We start from the raw sequence: 19,613 nt of genomic DNA, 5'->3' as shown, positions 1-19,613 counted from the left end.
AGATCCTTGATCGGAGGCAACAAACCATCACCAAACTCATGAAAATGCAAATGGATTCTCCCGTTTTGTGCTCCACATTAATGGCTGATCTGTTATACCCACCTACTCTGGACGTTGCTAATATGCGACATCGAAATGAAATACTACAAAATTTGAAGAGATCCAACAAAGTTCAAATTGACAAAGCACATTCGTTTCCTCACTCGTGTTTTACCAACATTCCTAGAAAGGACGACGAATCGAGCTACAAATGTGCTAGGACGCACGGTGTCGATGCGCCCAATTGTATTCAGGAAAAGAAAATTTTAAAGGGACATAAGGATTTTCTAAACCTCTTAATACAAAGAACAAAACAATAGTAGTTCCAAACATAACATCCTTTTTCATTATTAAAAAAACATAATCCTTCTACAATGTCAAATTGTAAACTATTTAGTTTCACTGCTTCTCAACAAAAAAATGGACTTGAGAGACCTATATTATACATTCTCAAAAGGAAAATGTGTTAAAGTAAAGTTAGAATTTTTTTTTTGTCCGAACGAAGTGAGTATAACTTAATCGGTTAGGTTACTTGGTGTAATCAGCCTACCTGGATTTAAATTCTAAACTTAATACGAGTGTTCACACTTACGATTAATTATTCTTTCGGTGGTAGGTGAGACATTTATGATGACTTTATCAATCTCAAGATATGTCGGTCCAGAATTTTTGATGTGCACGCTTATGTGCGCGCCTGCCCTAATGTTTCTAGGAAGAAATTAAGAAAAAAAATATAATGAATTAAAGTTTGAGAAGGAAAAACGTGTACACACCCACGAAGGTGAGGGGCCCCATCCAATCCACACGAAATCCATCCCCCCGCCGCGCGCGCCACCGCCACCGCCACCGCCACCCTCGCCGCGGCGCCGCCTCCACTCCACTCCACCGCCGCCGCCTATATAACCCACCTCCACCTCGCTTCCCCGGCCTCGACTCCACTGCTCCACCACCATGCAGGCGCACGCCCACACGCTCGGGCTCCGCATCTCCCCGCCGCCGCCTGCGCCGCCGCGGCGCCGCGCTCGCCCGCGCCGGCGCGCAGTCCGTGTCGCCGCGGCGGCGTCGGCGCCGCGGCGGGAGACGGACCCGAGGAAGCGGGTGGTGATCACGGGGATGGGGCTGGTGTCCGTGTTCGGGAACGAGGTGGACGCCTTCTACGAGCGGCTGCTCGCCGGGGAGAGCGGGGTCGGCGCCATCGACCGCTTCGACGCCGGCGGCTTCCCCACGAGGTTCGCCGGCCAGATACGCGGGTTCTCCTCGGAGGGGTACATCGACGGCAAGAACGACCGGAGGCTCGACGACTGCCTCCGCTACTGCATCGTCAGCGGCAAGAAGGCGCTCGAGAACGCCGGCCTCGGCAAGGGCTCCGATGGCCACACCAAGGTCAGTGAGAGACTGAGACGTTCTCGTTGGTGTTTATCTCTGTAAAATTCACTTTCCTTTTTTGTGTGCAATGTATGACAGTATGTCAAAAGTGCTCACTTGTACCATTCACTTCGAGAAACGATTGAATTTGCATAAATACATCAGGAATGGATTTATTTAGGAATATTTTGGTATGATAGGAAGTAAGCCAGCTAGAAAGAAATGGCCATCCATGCTTTTATGAAAGAAAAAGAGGGAGCTAGGAATAGACACCAACTGTGTACCAAACTAATAATTGATTTTTGTTCAATTTTTTTTTAAATGTACATATGGGTTGAAAATTTTGCACATAATTTATATATCCAATCATACCAGGTACTCTCTCCATCCCATAAAAAACCAACCTAATACCGGATGTGATACATCCTAGTATTACGAATCTGGACATCCCTCCGTCCCTAAAAAGCTAACCTAGTAGACACATCCGGTACTAGGTTGGTTTTTTATGGGATGGAGGAAGTAAGAATAAGCACATTATTTTATTATTGTGATATTGTCACAGTGTGTTAAGAACAAACTGAGTTAAATTCGGTTAGTTTTCTTGTATGGAGATTGGCTCCAAAGAAAAACAAGAGGTATTGATTTGATTTGGTTTTGCTGTAAGTTCCTGTAACCTATGATGTCATAGAAATGACCTTTTGTTATGTGAGTCCGATTTCCTTATGAGCTGCTAGATCACTGCGGATGAATAGCCTCAAAAAAGAAACTCCATTCATGTGGTCTTATTGGTAGACCTCATAGGCTAGTTGTTTAAGAGTTTCCCGGAACTGTCAAAAGGACTGCTAACTCAAACAACAGAGTAACAGACCATTAGTTTGTCTGAGGAATATGATGGCTAAGCATGTTATATGATCTTGCTGTCTTGTTTTTAATGGGTAGAACGACCAGTTTGTTATTTGTTGCAGCATATTCTGCTTTTCATCATTAATTCATTATGCATCCAGTTGCACAATTTTCTCCTGTTCCTTGCTTGTCCTCTTTTGGAAGTCTTAATCCTCTAATTGCTTCATTTTCAACAGCTTGACAAAGTCCGGGCTGGTGTTCTTGTGGGAACTGGCATGGGTGGCCTCACTGTGTTTTCCGATGGTGTTCAAAACCTTATTGAGAAGGGATACAAGAAAATTTCGCCTTTCTTTATCCCATACGCTATAACTAACATGGGCTCGGCATTGCTAGCAATGGATGCTGGTTTTATGGGTCCAAACTACTCAATTTCAACAGCTTGTGCGACCTCCAACTACTGCTTCTATGCTGCTGCCAACCATATACGTCGGGGTGAGGCTGATGTTATCGTTGCTGGTGGTACTGAAGCTGCAATTATTCCAATTGGCCTTGGAGGTTTTGTGGCCTGTAGAGCACTATCGCAGAGGAACGATGACCCAGAAACTGCATCTAGGCCATGGGACAAAGAGCGAGATGGTTTTGTTATGGGCGAAGGTGCTGGTGTACTGGTATGCATTATTGTTGATATAACTATGCTAATTCCATACTCCCTCCTTCCAAAAATCTGAGACCTATTTTTTTTGCATCAAAACCAAGAAGCAATTAACTCACTCACCAAGTCACCATGTGGCAAAACCAATGAACATGCAACCAATAAGTAATAGAATAGCTTCTTGGTTTCCGATCAACAATTTAATTTAGCACATAGTGACTACAAATATGACTCAGATTTTTAGAGAAACCAAAGAATGAAATAGGTCTCGGATTTTTGGAAGGAGGGAGTACTTTATAACTGTGAAACATGTAGCAGCACGATTGCTGTTTATACCCATTAATTTGTTAATTTCGATTCCATCATTACAGTTTTTTGCTCATAAAGTGCTTCGCGTCAAGTTATCATGCTAATCCCCATTTTAGACATCAGCTATCATACTGATAAAGAGTTTCTAGTTGGTCACATAAACAGCTTAGTCTCTCGTGACATGCTAAATCACTGATGGTCTGGTTGAATAGGTCATGGAGAGCCTGGAGCATGCGATGAAGCGGGATGCACCAATAATTGCTGAATATTTGGGAGGTGCAGTAAACTGTGATGCTTACCATATGACTGATCCTAGGTCAGATGGACTGGGTGTATCGTCCTGTATTACTCAGAGCCTTGAAGATGCAGGTGTTGCGCCAGAGGAGGTAACTCTATAAAACATAGGCTCCCACAGCTTTAGTTCAAAGGTCCTCAAAGTTGATTACAGTCTAAAATCAAAACATTGGCTGAATTGAAGAATGAACCAAATCTCTTACTGAATTATGGGTGGCCCCTTTGATGCAGTTTTTGTTGTGTTTAATCTTTGATGCAGTTGTTGAAACTGTTTAGAAGTGCGTCCATTTGGAAAACCTATTAATATTTCATTTATATTTATTGCTCTAACTTTATGTTCTTTAGGGACTGAGTTGACTGTAATGCTAATCTCTAAAGTTCTTGTTCTATTCTTGATGGAAATAAACAATTTTTACAGTTAAATTCCACTGCTCTTTTAGGTAAATTACATCAATGCACATGCAACTTCAACTCTTGCTGGTGACTTGGCTGAAGTAAGAGCCATTAAGCAAGTCTTCAAGAATCCATCTGATATTAAAATCAATTCAACGAAGGTTTGCACATTTTCATCTACAACATGGCATTCCATAAATTCTTTTGAATGGAAAGTGCCAATTTGTAGTTGTCTTCCTCTTATGGCTTGTTTCTTCCTTCTCTGCCAGTCTATGATAGGCCATTGCCTAGGTGCCGCTGGTGGGTTAGAAGCTATTGCCGTTGTCAAAGCCATAACTACTGGATGGGTGCATCCTACTATTAACCAATTTGTAAGTAATCATTATCCTCTCTGAATGTTATTTGCTTTCTGATGGTTCATGCAAATTATTGTCAGATTTAGCAATCCATGTTTTTCACAAGTTGTCTGTGCAACAGTCAAGAATAATAGGGTTCACTTAATTGATTCATTGTCAAATTGTCAGCATATCAATTTTTAGTCTCGCTCCTTTTGCAGAACCCCGAGCCTGAAGTTGATTTTGATACAGTAGCCAACGAGAAGCAGCAGCACGAAGTGAATGTTGGTGAGTCTCTGTATCCCTGCACAAATCAACGCCAGAAAAGCTTGCCCTAGCCGGCTAGCCCCCTTATCTTCGTTTCATCTGCTATATAGTCAGTTGGGGTAGGGCATTGACACTCTTATGGTTTCCATTCCATGAAAAATTGATACTTCAAGGGTCGGCCTGAGAGGGCAAAAAATTGATTTCCTTGTTGATTGTTTCATTGAATTGCATGCATGAACTTATGTGCAGACAGCTCATTTTCCCCTGTCTTTTCTGGCAATCTGTCTTATGAATGTTTGCTGTCTTCTCAATGCAGCTATCTCTAATTCATTTGGATTTGGAGGTCACAATTCAGTGGTAGTATTTGCGCCATTCAAGCCATGATTCCAATTTTTTGCTTCAGAAAATATATAGCCTGCAGCATTTTCTGGCAGTTGGTAATTAGTGAGGAATTGCTAGATGTAGCATATTTGATTTTACCGGCCTCCATCTTCAAGGGAGAAATTTTGATTTGAGTGTAACCGGATTATGATCATTAGATGCCAATTCTTTTCGGGTTCCCGTTGTGTATGTTATGGTGTGACAGATCTGAAATAGTGTAAAGACATCAGTGATCCAGCTTTGTCATGTGTAATTTGTTCGTTGCGTGCTTTAGCTTCAATCTTCAAAGAATAATAATTCATCGTGCAGTGCAATATTTATCTGTTTCGTAAGTCACTCCATTTTGCATCTCAAGGACTGAGGCATGCATGATGCCTTAGGTTAGGTAAAAGGGTTGAGATATTCAGTACAATAGCCCTTTTTATTCAGTACTTGTCTAGGCATATAGCCAAAAATATACTCCCTCTGTCCCATAAAAAACCAATCTAATACTGGATGTGATATATTCTAGCACTACGAATCTGGACATACATCTATCCAGATTCGTTGTATCAGAATGTGACTGTTACATCTAGTTCTAGATTCGTTTTTTTAGATGGATCCAGTTCTAGATTCGGGACGGAGGGAGTACGTAGTAGTACTATTTAGGAACAACAACGCACAATGGTGTCTAAACATAATAAAAATTGTTATATTTTGAGACAGATGGAGTAGTATTTTTTAGAGTTAATTTCACTTTGGGCCATGTTTTATTGCCAAAGTTTCACTTTGGACCACCCTTTATCTAATCTTTTCACTTTGGATTAGGTAATTTTACCTTTGTTGCACAATGGACCACCCAAAACACATTTTTATTTCTTCGATGACTTCGAGCAAATTGTTAACGGCATGCCAGCAAATTTTCATACCTATATGCATGGCATACTTTTGTCGAAAGAGACGCTAGACATGACAAGCGAAAAGAGTTAGGGTAGTCCATTGTGTAACAAAGGTAAAGTTACCTAGTCCAAAACGAAAAGATTACGTACAGGGTGCTAAAGTGAAATTTTGGTAATAAAACATGGCCCAAAGTGCAATTCACTCTATTTTTTAAGGCCTGGTTTAGTTCCCCAATTTTTTTTTCCCAAAAAACATCACATCAAATCTTTGGACACATGCATGGAGCATTAAATATAGATAAAAATAAAAACTAATTGCACAATTTGCATGGAAATCACGAGACAAATCTTTTAAGCCTAATTAGTCTATGATTAGCCATAAGTGCTACAGTAACCCACATGTGCTAGTCTTGCGGTTTCCAGGCGGGTAATGAAATTAGTTTTTATTCGTATCCGAAAACCACTTCCAACATCCGATCAAATATCCGATGTGACACCTGAAAATTTTATTTTCGCGAACTAAACAGGCCCTAAGATTTGGAAGCAGACTTGAAAAGAAAACCACCAACAGGTAGGGGTGAAATCGGGTCGGGTTCGGTCGGATCTCATCCTTCCCATATCCTAACCCATATTTTATAATCGGAATCGGGTCGGGCACGGATATTATCGGATACGAATAGAAGCACGGATAATATCGGGCATAAATACGGAACGAATACGTACCAAGACGGATACGAACTCTATCGGTTACGAATATTTATTCAGATATCAAGTCAAAGCAACAACCAAATATACCACATAGACAATAGCCATTCAGCCATTTCCTATATGTCTATTATGAATATATTAGGGGCTTATGGCATCGTAATGCCTATCAGCAAAACTGTACCAAAGTAGTAGCAAAAGTAGACATTCATAGCTTGATAGCTTCAGACTCAATGCTGTACTGATCTGAACTGTGAAGTGAAGGCTAGGGTTTGTGCTTGGCACTTTGTTTGGTGGGCCTTTTGGATGTGGGCTGGCTGTTGCCTGTTGTGTTGGCCTGTTGGGCGCTTGCCTGTTGGGCTGCTGTCCATCTATCCGGGTAATATACGGATAGATTATCGGATAATACCCGCATAATTTTTCGGATAATCCGTATCCGTCGGATACCGCTCTCCCGAACCCGATCTCATATCCACAAAAAATTACCCGTATTCGAACCCTGTATCCGTGTAAGGGTCCGGGTACCCGAATTCCCGAACCGAATTTGACCCGAAATAATGTGGCCGGGCGGGCGGTCGGGAAATACCCGCCCCGTTTTCAGTCCTACCAACAGGGCAGCTACACCCACAGAATTTCGCAAAGCATCTCATTCTGTATTCAGATTCAGACTTGCATAACGTTCCAAGAGAGCAGCACATAGCATATATGAATAGCAACTCGGCTGCTGCCAACGAGACAAAAATCCATCCATCTCAAGAATAAAATCAGGAATTTTTCTTCCCCTAATAAATAACGTACGACATCTTCAAAAGCACCTGCAGTCTGCAAAAACAGATACATAGATTCCTCAATAGGAGTACTACGAGATTACAACATCATGTTCTTTTGCTGCTCTTTTGCGATGCATTGCAACTCACTTGCACAACACGTGTCTTTCTGCCCATCCACTACGGGTCTACATCATCCAGATTCTGCACATACCCAGGCACCCAGCATCAAGGCACAACGTACCCTCTTGAACAACTACAGTCCTATTTTAGCTCCAGACTTCAGTGCCACTCCACAAAAAGCAAAGCATATGACACCATCTGTCTCCATAGCATTTCCAAAGAACGAACCACTCGAATCAATTCTTGTGAGCATATCAGATTTAGTAGTACAAAGTTACAAGTACAAGATGCTCAACATGAAGCCTCCCAATGCAATGAACAAACACCCAAGGCAAATTGGCAATGATCTCTCAACTCACCATTCTTTGGCACAAATGAGATCACACATTGGAGGTTCTTGTAATGCAGAGAAACAAACAACAATGTGACTGATGAATGGTACAGGGAGGTAAACTTATCATCACTATCTACTGATAATAATAATAATAATAATAATAATGCTTAATTTGGCACTACTCCCTAGCCAACATTTTCTTGCATCCAACCAATATAAGCTAAGCTGCAGCAATGCAATGCAATCCGGTTTTTTTTTTCTTCTAAGGCGAAATGATGACACCAATTTGGAGTGCCATCACTGGCTCTCTTCTTCTTCGTCGTCCTCCTCGTCGCTGCTCTGTTCGCCGTCGCTGGCAGCGGCCGCTGCAGCGACGGCGATGTTATTCTCATGGTACTGATAGTGCGGGCGCGACGGCGGTGGCTGCGGGTGGTGGCGGTGCCTGCCGCCGTCGCTGACGCGATACCGGCGGTGGTAATTTCCACTGGCGCTAGCGTCGTTAACCGACGCCATTCTTCTAGAGGTGCCACCGGCGCCGCCGGTGGCACCAGGCGGCGCGGCGGCGTTGGCGGGAGAGGAGGAGTGGTCCTTCACCTGCGAGAGTTCCATCTGCGTGTTGAGGAAGAACTGCACGCGCTGCGACTCCAGCTCGCTGGCGAAGTCGAGGCGGCGGCGCTCCATCTCCGCGGATTGCTCCAGCTTCGCCGTCTCCACGCGCTCGTACGCCTCGCCGAAGCGCCGTATCGCCTGCGCGAGCTCCCGTAGCCCCTGCGCGCGGTCGCCGCCTCCGCCGGCGCCGCCGCCGCGCCCCTCGTCCGCTCTGCTCCTCTTGCCGTTCGGCGGCGGCGGCAGCGGGAGAGGCGGGAACGCCGGCTGGCGCTCCGGGGGGAACCCGTCGGACGACTCGGACGACGCCGACGGCTCCGGGGACGGCGCCCTCCGCTTGACCGCAGACACCGGCGCGGGCATCAGCGGCGTGCGGCTACGCTGGGGGAAGCCCACGCGCAGCGCCGCCGGCACCGGGTTGCGCCCGTTCACGCTGGCCCCGACGCCGCCGCCGCCGTTGCCGCCGGGCTTCTGGTTGAACGTGGGGGCGAGGAGGTCATCGAGGCGGCCGAAGAACTGCCACGACGAGGCCGGCTTGGCCCTCTCGATCTTGTACTTCTTCTTGAGCGTGTCGATCCGGTTCTTGCACTGGACGTCGGACTTGGGCGCCTTGGCGTACCCCTCCCGCGACGACACCGCGTCGGCGACCTCCTGCCACTGCGGGTGGCGGAGGCTCCCCCGCCCGAGCGCCACGAACCTCTCCCCCCACGCGTCGATCAGCGCCGCCGTCGCCCCCTCGCTCCACGCATCCTCCCTCCCGCCACCCCCACCCCCAGGATTCGGCGACGCCGCGTGCTGCTGCTTCTGGATCGGGAGGGCCAGCGCGAGGAGGCCGGAGGGAGGCCCCGCGGCGACGGTGACGGGGTCGGCGACGGGGAGCGCGGAGGCGACGGGGGACGGCGAGGGGGAAGGCGAGGCGGAGGCGGCGGCGTCGTCGTCGTCCATCTCGGCGGCGGCGGCGGCGGCGGCGGGATTGGGGGATCTATCCGATCTGGTTTAGGGGCGGCGGTGAGGGGGTGGTGGGATTGAGGCGAGGGGGATCCGGTCGTGACCCGGCGGGGCGAGGGGGTTGACTTGGGCCAGGCCGGTGGGATGGATGGGCCGGCGCCGAGGAGGTGGTGGGTTAGGTCAGGTCGGGGTGGGGATCGGGATCGGGAAAGGAACGGCCGGCCGGCCAGCCGGCAGCCAGGAAGAGACCGGGTTTCAACCTCCCCAACCATGGTGTACCCACCCCTTTCGTACACCAGGGCAAGAGGATATACTTAACTACTCGCTCCGTTTCTAAATATTCGACGCGGTTGATCTTTTTAAAACATGTTTAACCATTCGTCTTATTCAAAAACTTTTGTGAAATATATAAAACTATATGTATATAAATAAAAGTATATTTAACAATGAATCAAATGATAGGAAAAGAATTAATAATTACTTAAATTTTTAATAAGACAAACAGTCAAACATGTCTAAAAAAATCAACGCGTTAAATATTTAGGATGGAGGAAATATAATATAGTAATAACTACGCATGATATGATGTGGTTTGTTGTCGCAGGGTCATTCATAAGCACCAATTTCAGTTTTTAAAAAAACACCAATTTCATTCATTATGTAAGTGATGAGAAGTTTGTTTTTATAAGAAAAAAGTAGTTTTGGTTCAAGGATTTCCCTTCTTGCGAGAAAATAAAATCCTACTACATGAATTAAGCTGTGGCACATATAATGTTATTCTCAAGTGTGTCAACTCTATTTCGGTTTGGCTCTCGGAATCGTTTTCGGTACTAGCCGGTACCGGTGTACCGTTGCCGTGCTTGAAAGTAAAGTAATATAAGTATATTGTTTATGGTATTTTACATTTATTTCTATTTGGATAGGGTTTTACTTTCTGTTATTTCTCTTGCGGTAGTAGTTTTAAGTATTGTGGCTATCTTCATCTACGATGAATTTTGCATAATGTACGTATAGTTATGGCAGTATGAAACAAGCAACATAGCGAATCTAGTGTTTAATATCTATGAATCATGCTTGCACCACATTTTGGTGGAAGACAAGGGAAGGAGATATTCTTGTCCAATGCCATGGTTCTACATGCATTGAGATGAACATGGGTTCAACAATAAAAGCCTACTTGGTTCAAAGCATGTTAAGGGATGTCAATACACATATGCACTAACAGAAAGAGGTAGACCATGTTGTTTGCTATAGCTTCTGAGGTTATCAATGAATGGAGTAAGGGGTTGTTCGTTAGACATTATCGTGGCTATAGCTGCAGTCACCACTACAATGCATAAGCTGGTAGTATTGGTGTAAGGGCATCCACAATGTGTTGAGAAACCAGGTAATAGGCATTCAATGCTCCTCTACAACCTGGTAATAGCCATTGTGGAACTAGTAAATAAGTAGTACCGGGTAGTATGCTTACTACCGATAGCAAGAGAATAAATAATGTTGTTTACACAATCGAGACAGAGAGAGTACAGGATGAAAGCATCTTTACTTATGAATGGTTGAGGGTTGGAGAATATTTTATTGGTGGACCCCACCTTAAAATCTCATACACATTGTGCTGCCTGCGTACAACTACTACCTCTGACCCAAAACCTGACACTAATGCTCACTTCAATTTTATACATTGGTGTTGCCCTAATGCAACATGAGGAGAAAGAGGCTTAGGTCGGTGTTTCAGGTCCTCATCGGTTACCCATAATTCCTAATAAGACAAAATGGTTTATTAGGAAATAAAAATTAATTTATATTTAAAATGTTTATATGTATGTTTTTAGCTACTTAAAAGCCAATGCTGAAAAAAATTACATTAAAAAAAAAATCTTAAAATCAACTTCAAAATTAAGTTTAAAAATTTAAATTTTACTTTTGGTTTTGGTTTATTAGGGCAATCAATGGGGCTCTCAATTATTGTGTACCTCCTCCGTCCCAAAAAAAAGTCCAATCCTAGCTACGAACCTGGACACACATGTGTCCAGATTCCTAGCCAGAGTTTGGTTTTTTTTTGGGACATACTAGTATGTTGTTAGAATCCCTTTTTGAGTCATTACTCGTTAGCTTTATATTCGAGTCGTGTTTGGTATGCTCCAGCTTCAAGTTTTCTTTTGGGTTGGGTATATATTTTAACTCCAAAATTTGTTGGAGGTGGAGATAGTTGCGAGGCTAGACTATTGTTGCTAGGGGGAGACATGTGTTTTGTATATTATGTTATATATAAGTTTAATTTTCTACAAGAATTCAGGAGTTAAAAAGGCATTGCAAACAAGCCTAAAGTTCCTTATGAAACAAAAATATATCATCTCCCAATTCTCATATTTGCTCCCACTAGTATGTGTCTAACATGTGGACAAATGGGTTGTTTGATTCATTGCCATTTCTAGCCTTTGCCATTTTCTGGCAATGGCAAAAACTGGTCATTGCCAAATGTTGTCAGGCTTTCGTTTGGTCTACTATAAGTTATACTTAGTCATTTAACTGAGGCAAACAATCAGGCAATGCCAATTTTTCTACAAACCAAACAGATGATCAATATCTTGTCATTGTTAATTCTTTGGCTTGCTTAGGTTTGGCTACAAAAATTCAGATGCTCGTGTCAAATTTTTGGTCTGCTATAAGTTATACTTTGTCATTTAACTGAGGCAAACAATCAGGCAATGCCAATTTTTTCTACAAACCAAACAGATGATCAATATTTTGTCATTGTTAATTCTTTAGCTTGCTTACGTTTGGCTACAAAAATTCAGATGCTCATGTCAGATTTGCAATTGCTTCGGCATCTACAAAACGAGAATGGAGACGCGGGGAATCGAACCCCGTGCCTCTCGCATGCGAAGCGAGCGCTCTACCATATGAGCTACGTCCCCGTTGTTCTCAGACGATAATATCAACTTATTTAACCGGATCAAATCATGTAATGGTTTGCCGACTCGTAAAATGGAGAGCCGCTGATAAGCACGGTGGTAATTGGCTAATTGCATCACTCGCAAAACAGCATAACCTGTAAACCAGGATGCCATTAGTGCTGGCCATTGGAGCCATCGAATTGAATTGATCGGTATCGCGGGGACACATTCGTATATAGGAATTCATTATTTCTGGGATGGAGTAGTAGTTGAGAATAACCTGTTTTGTTCGCATGACATCACATCACATGCTCCAAACTTCCACTACGACAAAACAGCAAAAGGCATGCAAGTGGGGAGAACAAAACGCAGGGCACATCTCAGAAAATCTGCATTCGCCGCATGGAGATCGATTGTAAAGCATTGCACTTTCTAGCAAAGTTGCAATCATGGATATCGCTCAAGATTTCAGTTTTTTTTTCCAAGAAACCAAATGGCATTGGGCTGCAAACTTGCAGCTTTGCAAGTGAGAGCAGCTTCCGGAATAACAATAGCATGTGAAATGTTATACAACTTAGTACTTACACATACTAAAAGGAACATGGCAACGAGCCAAGGACTAGCTAAAGAGATCTTGATCTTAGCAAATCTACAAACAGATAGCACTTCTGTAGATCTCTGCATGAAATGCGAACTGGACGCATCTTGGTCCTTTGGCAGCATTCAACGGTGATAACAAAAAAAAAGGGATGTTCGATGGGAGGTCCATCGTCCACGACCGTTATCTCCACGCAACATCTAAACCATCTTCCAAAGGTTGTTGCAGATATCAACAGGGGGCGTCGTCTTGTCAAACTCGAACCTCTCTAGTTTCTTCATGTTCTTATCAACAATATCTGAACGAAATTAAGGACATTCAAAAGTTTTTGATTGCTGTAAGACAAAACTGACGGTGAAGTGAAAAGAGAAAGCACTAACCAAATAACTAGTACTAGTTTTGGTATATTAAGATGGGTTTAAACAGTTTTGTTCGAATAGAAAAAATAGCTTAAATTGAAAGGATACAACCAGAGATCTTGTCCTTGTCTTCAAAATTTGGCATGATTTTGGTCACTGACACACACATGGAAAGCATATTTCTGCATAGAAATGTGGTCAGTTCATTGCTCTGAGAATCAGGACAACCAATAGAGGCCACGCTACAAGAGTTCAATACAAATTAATTCAAATTCTGCGACAGTGTTTTCCCACAATGACAATGGAAACTCAATGAGCCATCTTTGCTGCTGTTGAGGAATGCAAATACACTCACAATATACTACAAAGAGGAAGATATGGCATCATCCAAAATCCAAATTCGACCAAGAAACTCCAATTGCTCATTTTTTAAACGAATCTTGCATTACAAATATAAAGCATACCATTTGCTGTTGCACTAAACAACAGTGCTAGGCATAGTAACAATTAAGATACTTGCTCTGTTTTGTAATCTGAGTAGTTTTCACACATTTGATTTTAGTGAGGCTATGAAAGTCAGACTGTTCGAAGAATGGCCCGACGAAAAAAAACTGTTCTAAGATTTAATCAACATTGAGAGAACCAGTATCCACTTACTGTGCTTTCATCATTTCCTTTTCCATCTTCCTTAGAGCTTCCTTCCTTTGTTCTATAGAATCTCTTTGGCTATCTAGGTTATCAAGCTCATCACGTACTGCTGTGTTGACAGAAAACAATATTAGGACTTCAACTTCTTCATTACCACAATGCAGCTTTTCAGATGATACAATTTTGAAACAATAACTTATCTTAAATCCTGGCGAAGGCGTTGCTCATCTTGAAGTTTCTCCTCCATCTCTTTTTGCAGAGCATTCAGTTCATCATCGGCAATTGTTTCAGATTTTGTCTTTTCTATCTTTTCTTTGCAGGACTTTATTTTTTCCTGATACTCTGTTTTGCAAAAAGGAAAGATGCATTTAGATGGCAATTATGTTCTCCATTGTTAAAAAATGTGAACTCCCTAGAGTTCATTGTTCCAACTTCCACGTCAGGCTTCAAGCACAGTCAAACATCATTTTGCCCATATTACTGATGCTATGTGAGCATGTGTTTTCAAGTCATAGCAGAAATATAGGTTTATTTGCTTTGTAGGCCTCACAATTGCAGCGAAACAATGACATAATACACTTACCATGAAATTTTTAAGCATGGATGATTTGATAGTGGAGTAATAGAAGAAACTGTGTACTAAAGGCATGCAAATGTTCAGAAGAGGCAACCTGATTGGAAATAGAAACTTCTATGCTGCTGCCATATGTTAACGAAATGAGATTGTTTAATTGAAGCTTGCTTTGACTAATACTCATTCACCTAAATGCCTACTCCTACTTCCCAAGTGATTCATTTAGAAATATATCTCTAGTAAATTGTAGTAGCAGCTGATGCGATGACTCTACCTTCAAAGGTGTTCATTAAATCATTTTTGATATGCAAGTGCTGGAATTTCAGTCTCGCTTATTACTAACTTTAATTTCTTCTAAGTAAATGAAATTGGCGATGCATTTCCTTTTGTGTGAAAAGACCTTATGCTAGACGGTAATTTTTTTTCTGAGGTAATTAACAGTGAGAATTTCTCCCCGTAACAAAAAAACAACAGTGAAATTGACTAAATTTTCCTAATCCTTTTGGCACCGAACAAGAGCAAAAAATAGCTTGAAATTTTAACCACAGTAGGGTCGCAGAGCACGAAATGGGATGAAATTTCAGGAGAGTCGGGGAGACCCGGACCTTTCATTTGCACCTCGAGGTCGTCGGACTCCGAGCGGCAGGCGGAACGCAGCATCCGCGCCCCGGCGCAGGCCTGCGCGAGGGCCTCGCCGTCCTTCCTCTCGCCGAGCAACTCCACGGTGTCGTCCCCGAGGGCGAGCAGACTCGCCACGTTCACGCGCATCCCCGCCTCCGCCGCCATCTGGTCGCCGGCCAAAACCCTAAAACCACCCCGCTTCCGCCCGCGCCGCAGTCCGGCGGAGAGAAAGACGCGCACAGAGAGGAGGGTGTATGAGGCCGAGGTGGTGGTAGGTGCGGTGGGTGGTCGCCGGCGGCTTCCCTCCCTTCCCCTTCAGCTCGCCGGCGTTTAGGTCGCCGCCGACGAGAGTTTTTCTTCTTCCTTTTCTTTTTCTTTTTTTTTTTTGGAAAGGAGCGCACGAGATTTGAACCGCTAGAGTTGAGTCCAGTAGTCTCCGCTCCAGTCTCCGTGGGCCCACCTGTCAGTGACTGAAAAATTGTAGACGTGATTAACAAGGGCCTACGCGGAAACCACCAACCTTCATCGACCAACGGATACTCGATCTTGGCCGCCCATGTTGCATCGGACGGAGGATGGACGACGATGTTTGGATCGCTACCGTGCTAAACGGTATTACAGAACAAAGCAAGGACCACTACGCAAAATTAATCCCGCATGCTTACAACCTACTTTATCTCGACCGCCAAATTCTGATCCAACGGTGGCCAGAGACCGATGCCAGGATCGCCAAATTCTTGGTCTCCCGGACCCGGAGGGAGCTAAACGGTATTACTGCAAAGGGAGGGCCCCCTTGTAAAAGTATATCTTTGACCAACTGGGCGGGCCCACATGTCGGCGTGATGGCGAGAAACGACACTCCAAGCCTTCGTCGCGGCAGCCGCTCGCCGGAGCTCCGCCCTCTCCGGCTAACCGCCGCCACCGGATTTCGTCGACTCTACGCCGGAGATGCTGTTCCACCGGCGCCTGAGCTGCCTGCCAAAAGCAATCGCTCCTGTCAGTGAAGCGTCCGCAAGATGGCGAAGGATGAGTACAAATTGCAGGCAGAAGATGACAAGATCTCCGCATAAATGCATATCACTCGATTGACCCCAATTGCTCGTGTACGTTTGCGTGCACTTGTTAATGACATCACGCGCGATTCGTTCGTTTGTCAGGCAGGTGTTCGATCGATTCGTTCGTCAGGTTTCAGGCTTTCAGCAACAGCGAGATCATCAATCATCATATCAATAATCTGACACTAATCACACGCTGAATTTTGATGAACTTTTATTCGTTTCTTGAGTCTGAACAATGACACACTCAACCAAGATCCAAGGAATTTGCAGCGAATTCGGTTACAGGATGAGGACGATCAGCGTGGCGACGGTGGTCAGGTTGATGGCGTCGTCGTCCACCTTGTGCAGCGGCGACTCCGTGGCCAGCTGGTTGCCTACGCCGCCGCCGCCGCCGCCGCCGCCGAAGCCGAACGCGTCCTCGCAGCCGGTGGCGGCGCGCCGGACGACGCCCATGTCCGCGACGTACGCCTGCGTCTGCCCGGTGTTCAGCGCGTGGATGGCGCTGTGCACGACGTTGAGCGCCTCGATGTACAGCTGCCGGCACGTGGCGAGCGCGGCCCGCTCGCGCTCCGACCAGCCGCCGCGCCGCTGCAGCGCCTTGATGGTGGCGTACGCGGCCGTGTAGTTGGCCAGCGTCAGGTTGGTGGCAATCACGGCGAGGCCGCGCGCGTCGGCGCCGGCGCTCCCCGGCGCGGCCTGCAGGGTCGACACGCAGAACGGGGCAAGGTCCTTGCGGCTGCCGCTCGCCGTCGCCTTCGCGCAGGTGTCCTCCACGGCGGAGGAGGAGGCGGCGGCGGCGAGCGCCGCGTGGGAGCACGCCACGGTGAGGAGGAGGGAGAAGACAAGCCTCGCTGCCATTGCTTGAGCTCTTTTTTTTTTCTTGCGTTGGCCAATGCAAAGCCGCTTATGGGTTTATGTAGCGGCAATTCCTGTGGACTAGAGACTAGAGAGGCTGTTTTTTTCCCCCAAAATTAAATGTGCAGATAGTTTTCTTCACATTTTGGATGCCTTTTAAAATACTCCTAGATCACATTCCCACTATTTTAATACCATCAGTTATCTATTGCATTGATAGCTTAGCTTGCCACATATGACAAAATAATGTTGCAGTAGTGTCAATGAGGCGAGAGAGAATACTGTCAAAAAGAATGTTTTACTACTCCCTCCGTTTTACAATATAAGTCATTCTAGCATTTCCCACATTCATATTGATGCTAATGAATCGATTCATTAGCATCAATATGAATGTGGGAAATGCTAGAATGAATTATCTAGATTCATTAGCATCAATATGAATGTGGGAAATGCTAGAATGACTTACATTGTGAAACGGAGGGAGTAACAGTTAGGGGTACATATATTGAGTATTGCAACCAATAGCTACCAAAAAGGCTATGTTTTGGAGAGTTTCAGCTCCAACTCTGCCAATTCGGGAGGAGTATGCCCAAACAACTTTAGGTCCACCCTGAAACAGCGTGGAGCGGACTCGAGTACTCTCACAAAATGAACTATAGAGGTAGAGCTAGATTTAGGTTGCTCCATATCCTAACTATTCTTAAAATTAAATTTAAGAGTTTGAGCCGCGAAAGGGCCTGTAGCTTAGTGCGATTTTTTCAGGATTTAACGACATTGTGCTTTTAGTGGTAGGCGACGTACCCGTCGACAACGAGGCGCCTGTAGTGACTTCGTCAATCTCCAAGATTTGCCGCCCCAGTCTTTGAAGATGCTCATAGGGGTAGAGTTTGTGTGCATGCGTTTATAGGTGTGAGTGTACGAGCGTTGTGAGTTTCTGCGTTGTACTGTGTAATTAAAAAAAAAAGAGTTTGAGCCCTGCCAAATAGGTCATAGGATTAGTCCCATATTTTAAGGGAGTCCATGTGGACTTAATTCCTAGTGGCAATACTTCACTACTTCATGCAGTCCGTTGGTGGGGGCCTAGCATCAAACCAAATACGGAACCAATTCCAACCCAAAAGGAGCAAGAGAACAAAACGGCGCGCACCATCCCACCGCTCATCGCACAGATGGACGGCGTTGCGCGCGCGGAGAGGATAAGAAACAAGTGGGCCTCAATTTTTACTCCACTTTTCCCTTTTCACCCCCCACGACGAAAAAAATCTGGGCCACGAATCCGAGGATGCGTTCGAGACGCTTCCTCCGCCATCGGCGAGGCCCAAATAGCACTAGAGAAGATCACCGGCCACGAGACCACCACGAGTCCACGACTACTTGAGGATGGCGAGCCCAACAACAATGGTGGGAGTGGCAACCTCGGCGCATCTCCACACCACCACCACCGGCCGCCTCAGCTGCGCCTGTGCACCACCGACGAGGGGAACAAGGCGGCGGCGGCTCGCGGTGGCGGTGCGGGTGCGGGTGCGGGTGCGGGCGTCGGCGTCGGAGGCGATGGCGACGGAGAAGCTCGGCGTCCGTGTGGAGCGCAACCCGCCCGAGTCCCGCCTCTCCGAGCTCGGCGTCCGCGAGTGGCCCAAGTGAGCAAATCACCTTCTCGTGCTCGATTCCCCTCTCGTTCGATTCGCCCGCGCTGATTGATTTTCCTCTCGTTGGTGGGCAAGGTGGGGGTGCGAGAAGAGCAAGTTCCCGTGGACGTACTCGGCCAAGGAGACGTGCTACCTGCTGCAGGGGAAGGTGAAGGTGTTCCCGGACGGCGCCGGCGAGGATTTCGTGGAGATCGCGGCGGGGGACCTGGTGGTGTTCCCCAAGGGGATGAGCTGCACCTGGGACGTCGCCGAGGCCGTCGACAAGCACTACAAGTTCGAGTAGATTTGGGGATTTGGCACGCCAATCGATTTCAGCCATATGACATGGCGATGGTTTGTGCTTCTGCTATCTTCTACTAGTAACTTAGCTCGTGCTCTTATGCGTTATATGCTCCAGTTGTTGTGGATCATCTCCTGCAAATGAAATAAAACTTGATTAGTGGATTAAAATGATGGGATTAGTGGTATTTTTTGCTCTCTTTTGTTTGCGGTTGTTTTACTTGCCAGCTGCAGTTACACTTCTGAAAATCCATTTAGCAAAACAACACGAGGGAACTAGAAGACATAGTGGCGGATGCTCTTCTTAGCTACTCCTATATAATTGGTGTTTTCAGCTGAAGAAAGTTACGTATTGATCAGCACCTAAACCTCATTTATACTATCTGGTGTTCAACAATATCACCCACAACTAAGCCTCATATTCTCATCATAGAGACATTAGTACTCGTTTAGTAGTATACATTTTGGGATATTTCTAACCAAATTACTCTCTCTCTCTCACACACACACACATCATAAGACGTTTTGTCTCTCCATCTCTCATTTTGATTCACTAGCATCCGTACAGACACAAATATGAAGCACATACATACACCGATACATGAATCTATTTCAAAACCTAAAACGTCTTCTAATGTGAAGTAGAAGAGGTAGTAAATAAATGTGGGCTCATTTTGCATTTCTATCAAGTGAATCGGGGGAGTTACTTAGACCCATATATATAAATAATAAATCTATTCAAAACCTAAAATGTCTTCTAATGTGAATTAGAGGAAGTAGTAAATAAATGTGGGCTCATTTTGCATTTCCATCAAGTGAATCGGGGGGGTTTGGACTTT

The 19,613-nt window shown here is 45.3% G+C and overlaps 5 protein-coding genes and 1 non-coding gene across 6 annotated transcripts; 2 read left to right on the top strand and 4 right to left on the bottom strand.

The window, feature by feature from the left end:
- Window positions 1-826: 826 nt before the first annotated feature.
- LOC4335962 (3-oxoacyl-[acyl-carrier-protein] synthase I, chloroplastic) lies at window positions 827-5,124 on the top strand. Its single transcript, XM_015778803.3, has 7 exons — window positions 827-1,422; window positions 2,484-2,915; window positions 3,421-3,594; window positions 3,943-4,056; window positions 4,165-4,266; window positions 4,452-4,518; window positions 4,814-5,124. Exons 1-7 carry the CDS (start codon window positions 991-993, stop codon window positions 4,879-4,881), a joined length of 1,389 nt encoding a protein of 462 aa, XP_015634289.1. The 5' UTR covers window positions 827-990; the 3' UTR covers window positions 4,882-5,124.
- A 2,439-nt stretch (window positions 5,125-7,563) lies between these two features.
- On the bottom strand, window positions 7,564-9,496 carry LOC4335961 (trihelix transcription factor ENAP2). The gene has a single exon (XM_015778410.3). It carries the CDS (start codon window positions 9,234-9,236, stop codon window positions 7,983-7,985), a length of 1,254 nt encoding a protein of 417 aa, XP_015633896.1. The 5' UTR covers window positions 9,237-9,496; the 3' UTR covers window positions 7,564-7,982.
- A 2,588-nt stretch (window positions 9,497-12,084) lies between these two features.
- Window positions 12,085-12,157, bottom strand: TRNAA-CGC (transfer RNA alanine (anticodon CGC)). Its single transcript has one exon. It is a non-coding gene; the product is annotated as a tRNA-Ala (tRNA).
- A 338-nt stretch (window positions 12,158-12,495) lies between these two features.
- LOC4335959 (kinetochore protein SPC24 homolog) lies at window positions 12,496-15,315 on the bottom strand. The gene is made up of 5 exons (XM_015778884.3): window positions 14,921-15,315; window positions 13,942-14,083; window positions 13,751-13,852; window positions 13,202-13,275; window positions 12,496-13,032 (listed from the first exon to the last, which is right to left on the bottom strand). The coding sequence occupies exons 1-5, from the start codon at window positions 15,099-15,101 to the stop codon at window positions 12,935-12,937; spliced, it is 597 nt and encodes a 198-aa protein (XP_015634370.1). The 5' UTR covers window positions 15,102-15,315; the 3' UTR covers window positions 12,496-12,934.
- Window positions 15,316-16,183: 868 nt separating this feature from the next.
- On the bottom strand, window positions 16,184-16,881 carry LOC4335958 (putative invertase inhibitor). The gene has a single exon (XM_015779669.3). The coding sequence runs from the start codon at window positions 16,850-16,852 to the stop codon at window positions 16,274-16,276; it is 579 nt and encodes a 192-aa protein (XP_015635155.1). The 5' UTR covers window positions 16,853-16,881; the 3' UTR covers window positions 16,184-16,273.
- A 1,317-nt stretch (window positions 16,882-18,198) lies between these two features.
- Window positions 18,199-18,945, top strand: LOC4335957 (uncharacterized). Its single transcript, XM_015778219.2, has 2 exons — window positions 18,199-18,486; window positions 18,571-18,945. Exons 1-2 carry the CDS (start codon window positions 18,230-18,232, stop codon window positions 18,776-18,778), a joined length of 465 nt encoding a protein of 154 aa, XP_015633705.1. The 5' UTR covers window positions 18,199-18,229; the 3' UTR covers window positions 18,779-18,945.
- Window positions 18,946-19,613: the final 668 nt, after the last annotated feature.

The sequence above is a fragment of the Oryza sativa genome, chromosome 4 (assembly GCF_034140825.1).
Source record: "Oryza sativa Japonica Group chromosome 4, ASM3414082v1".
In the NCBI taxonomy this organism is placed as follows: domain Eukaryota; kingdom Viridiplantae; phylum Streptophyta; class Magnoliopsida; order Poales; family Poaceae; genus Oryza; species Oryza sativa.
Note: the sequence above shows the minus strand (reverse complement) of the source record. Positions and strands in the feature narration are given on the sequence as shown.

Excerpts from the sequence above, each read along its gene's own strand:
- LOC4335959 (XM_015778884.3), bottom strand. The coding sequence starts at position 15,101 with ATGGCGGCGGAGGCGGGGATGCGCGTGAACGTGGCGAGTCTGCTCGCC. Across the intron at positions 13,853-13,941 it reads CGCCTTCGCCAGGATTTAAG|AGCAGTACGTGATGAGCTTG; the intron begins ATAAGTTATTGT and ends TTCTGTCAACAC. Across the intron at positions 13,033-13,201 it reads CAAGGACAAGATCTCTGGTT|ATATTGTTGATAAGAACATG; the intron begins GTATCCTTTCAA and ends AATTTCGTTCAG.
- LOC4335958 (XM_015779669.3), bottom strand. The coding sequence starts at position 16,852 with ATGGCAGCGAGGCTTGTCTTCTCCCTCCTCCTCACCGTGGCGTGCTCC.
- LOC4335961 (XM_015778410.3), bottom strand. The coding sequence starts at position 9,236 with ATGGACGACGACGACGCCGCCGCCTCCGCCTCGCCTTCCCCCTCGCCG.
- LOC4335957 (XM_015778219.2), top strand. The coding sequence starts at position 18,230 with ATGGCGAGCCCAACAACAATGGTGGGAGTGGCAACCTCGGCGCATCTC. Across the intron at positions 18,487-18,570 it reads GGCGTCCGCGAGTGGCCCAA|GTGGGGGTGCGAGAAGAGCA; the intron begins GTGAGCAAATCA and ends TTGGTGGGCAAG.
- LOC4335962 (XM_015778803.3), top strand. The coding sequence starts at position 991 with ATGCAGGCGCACGCCCACACGCTCGGGCTCCGCATCTCCCCGCCGCCG. Across the intron at positions 2,916-3,420 it reads GCGAAGGTGCTGGTGTACTG|GTCATGGAGAGCCTGGAGCA; the intron begins GTATGCATTATT and ends CTGGTTGAATAG. Across the intron at positions 4,519-4,813 it reads GCAGCACGAAGTGAATGTTG|CTATCTCTAATTCATTTGGA; the intron begins GTGAGTCTCTGT and ends TTCTCAATGCAG.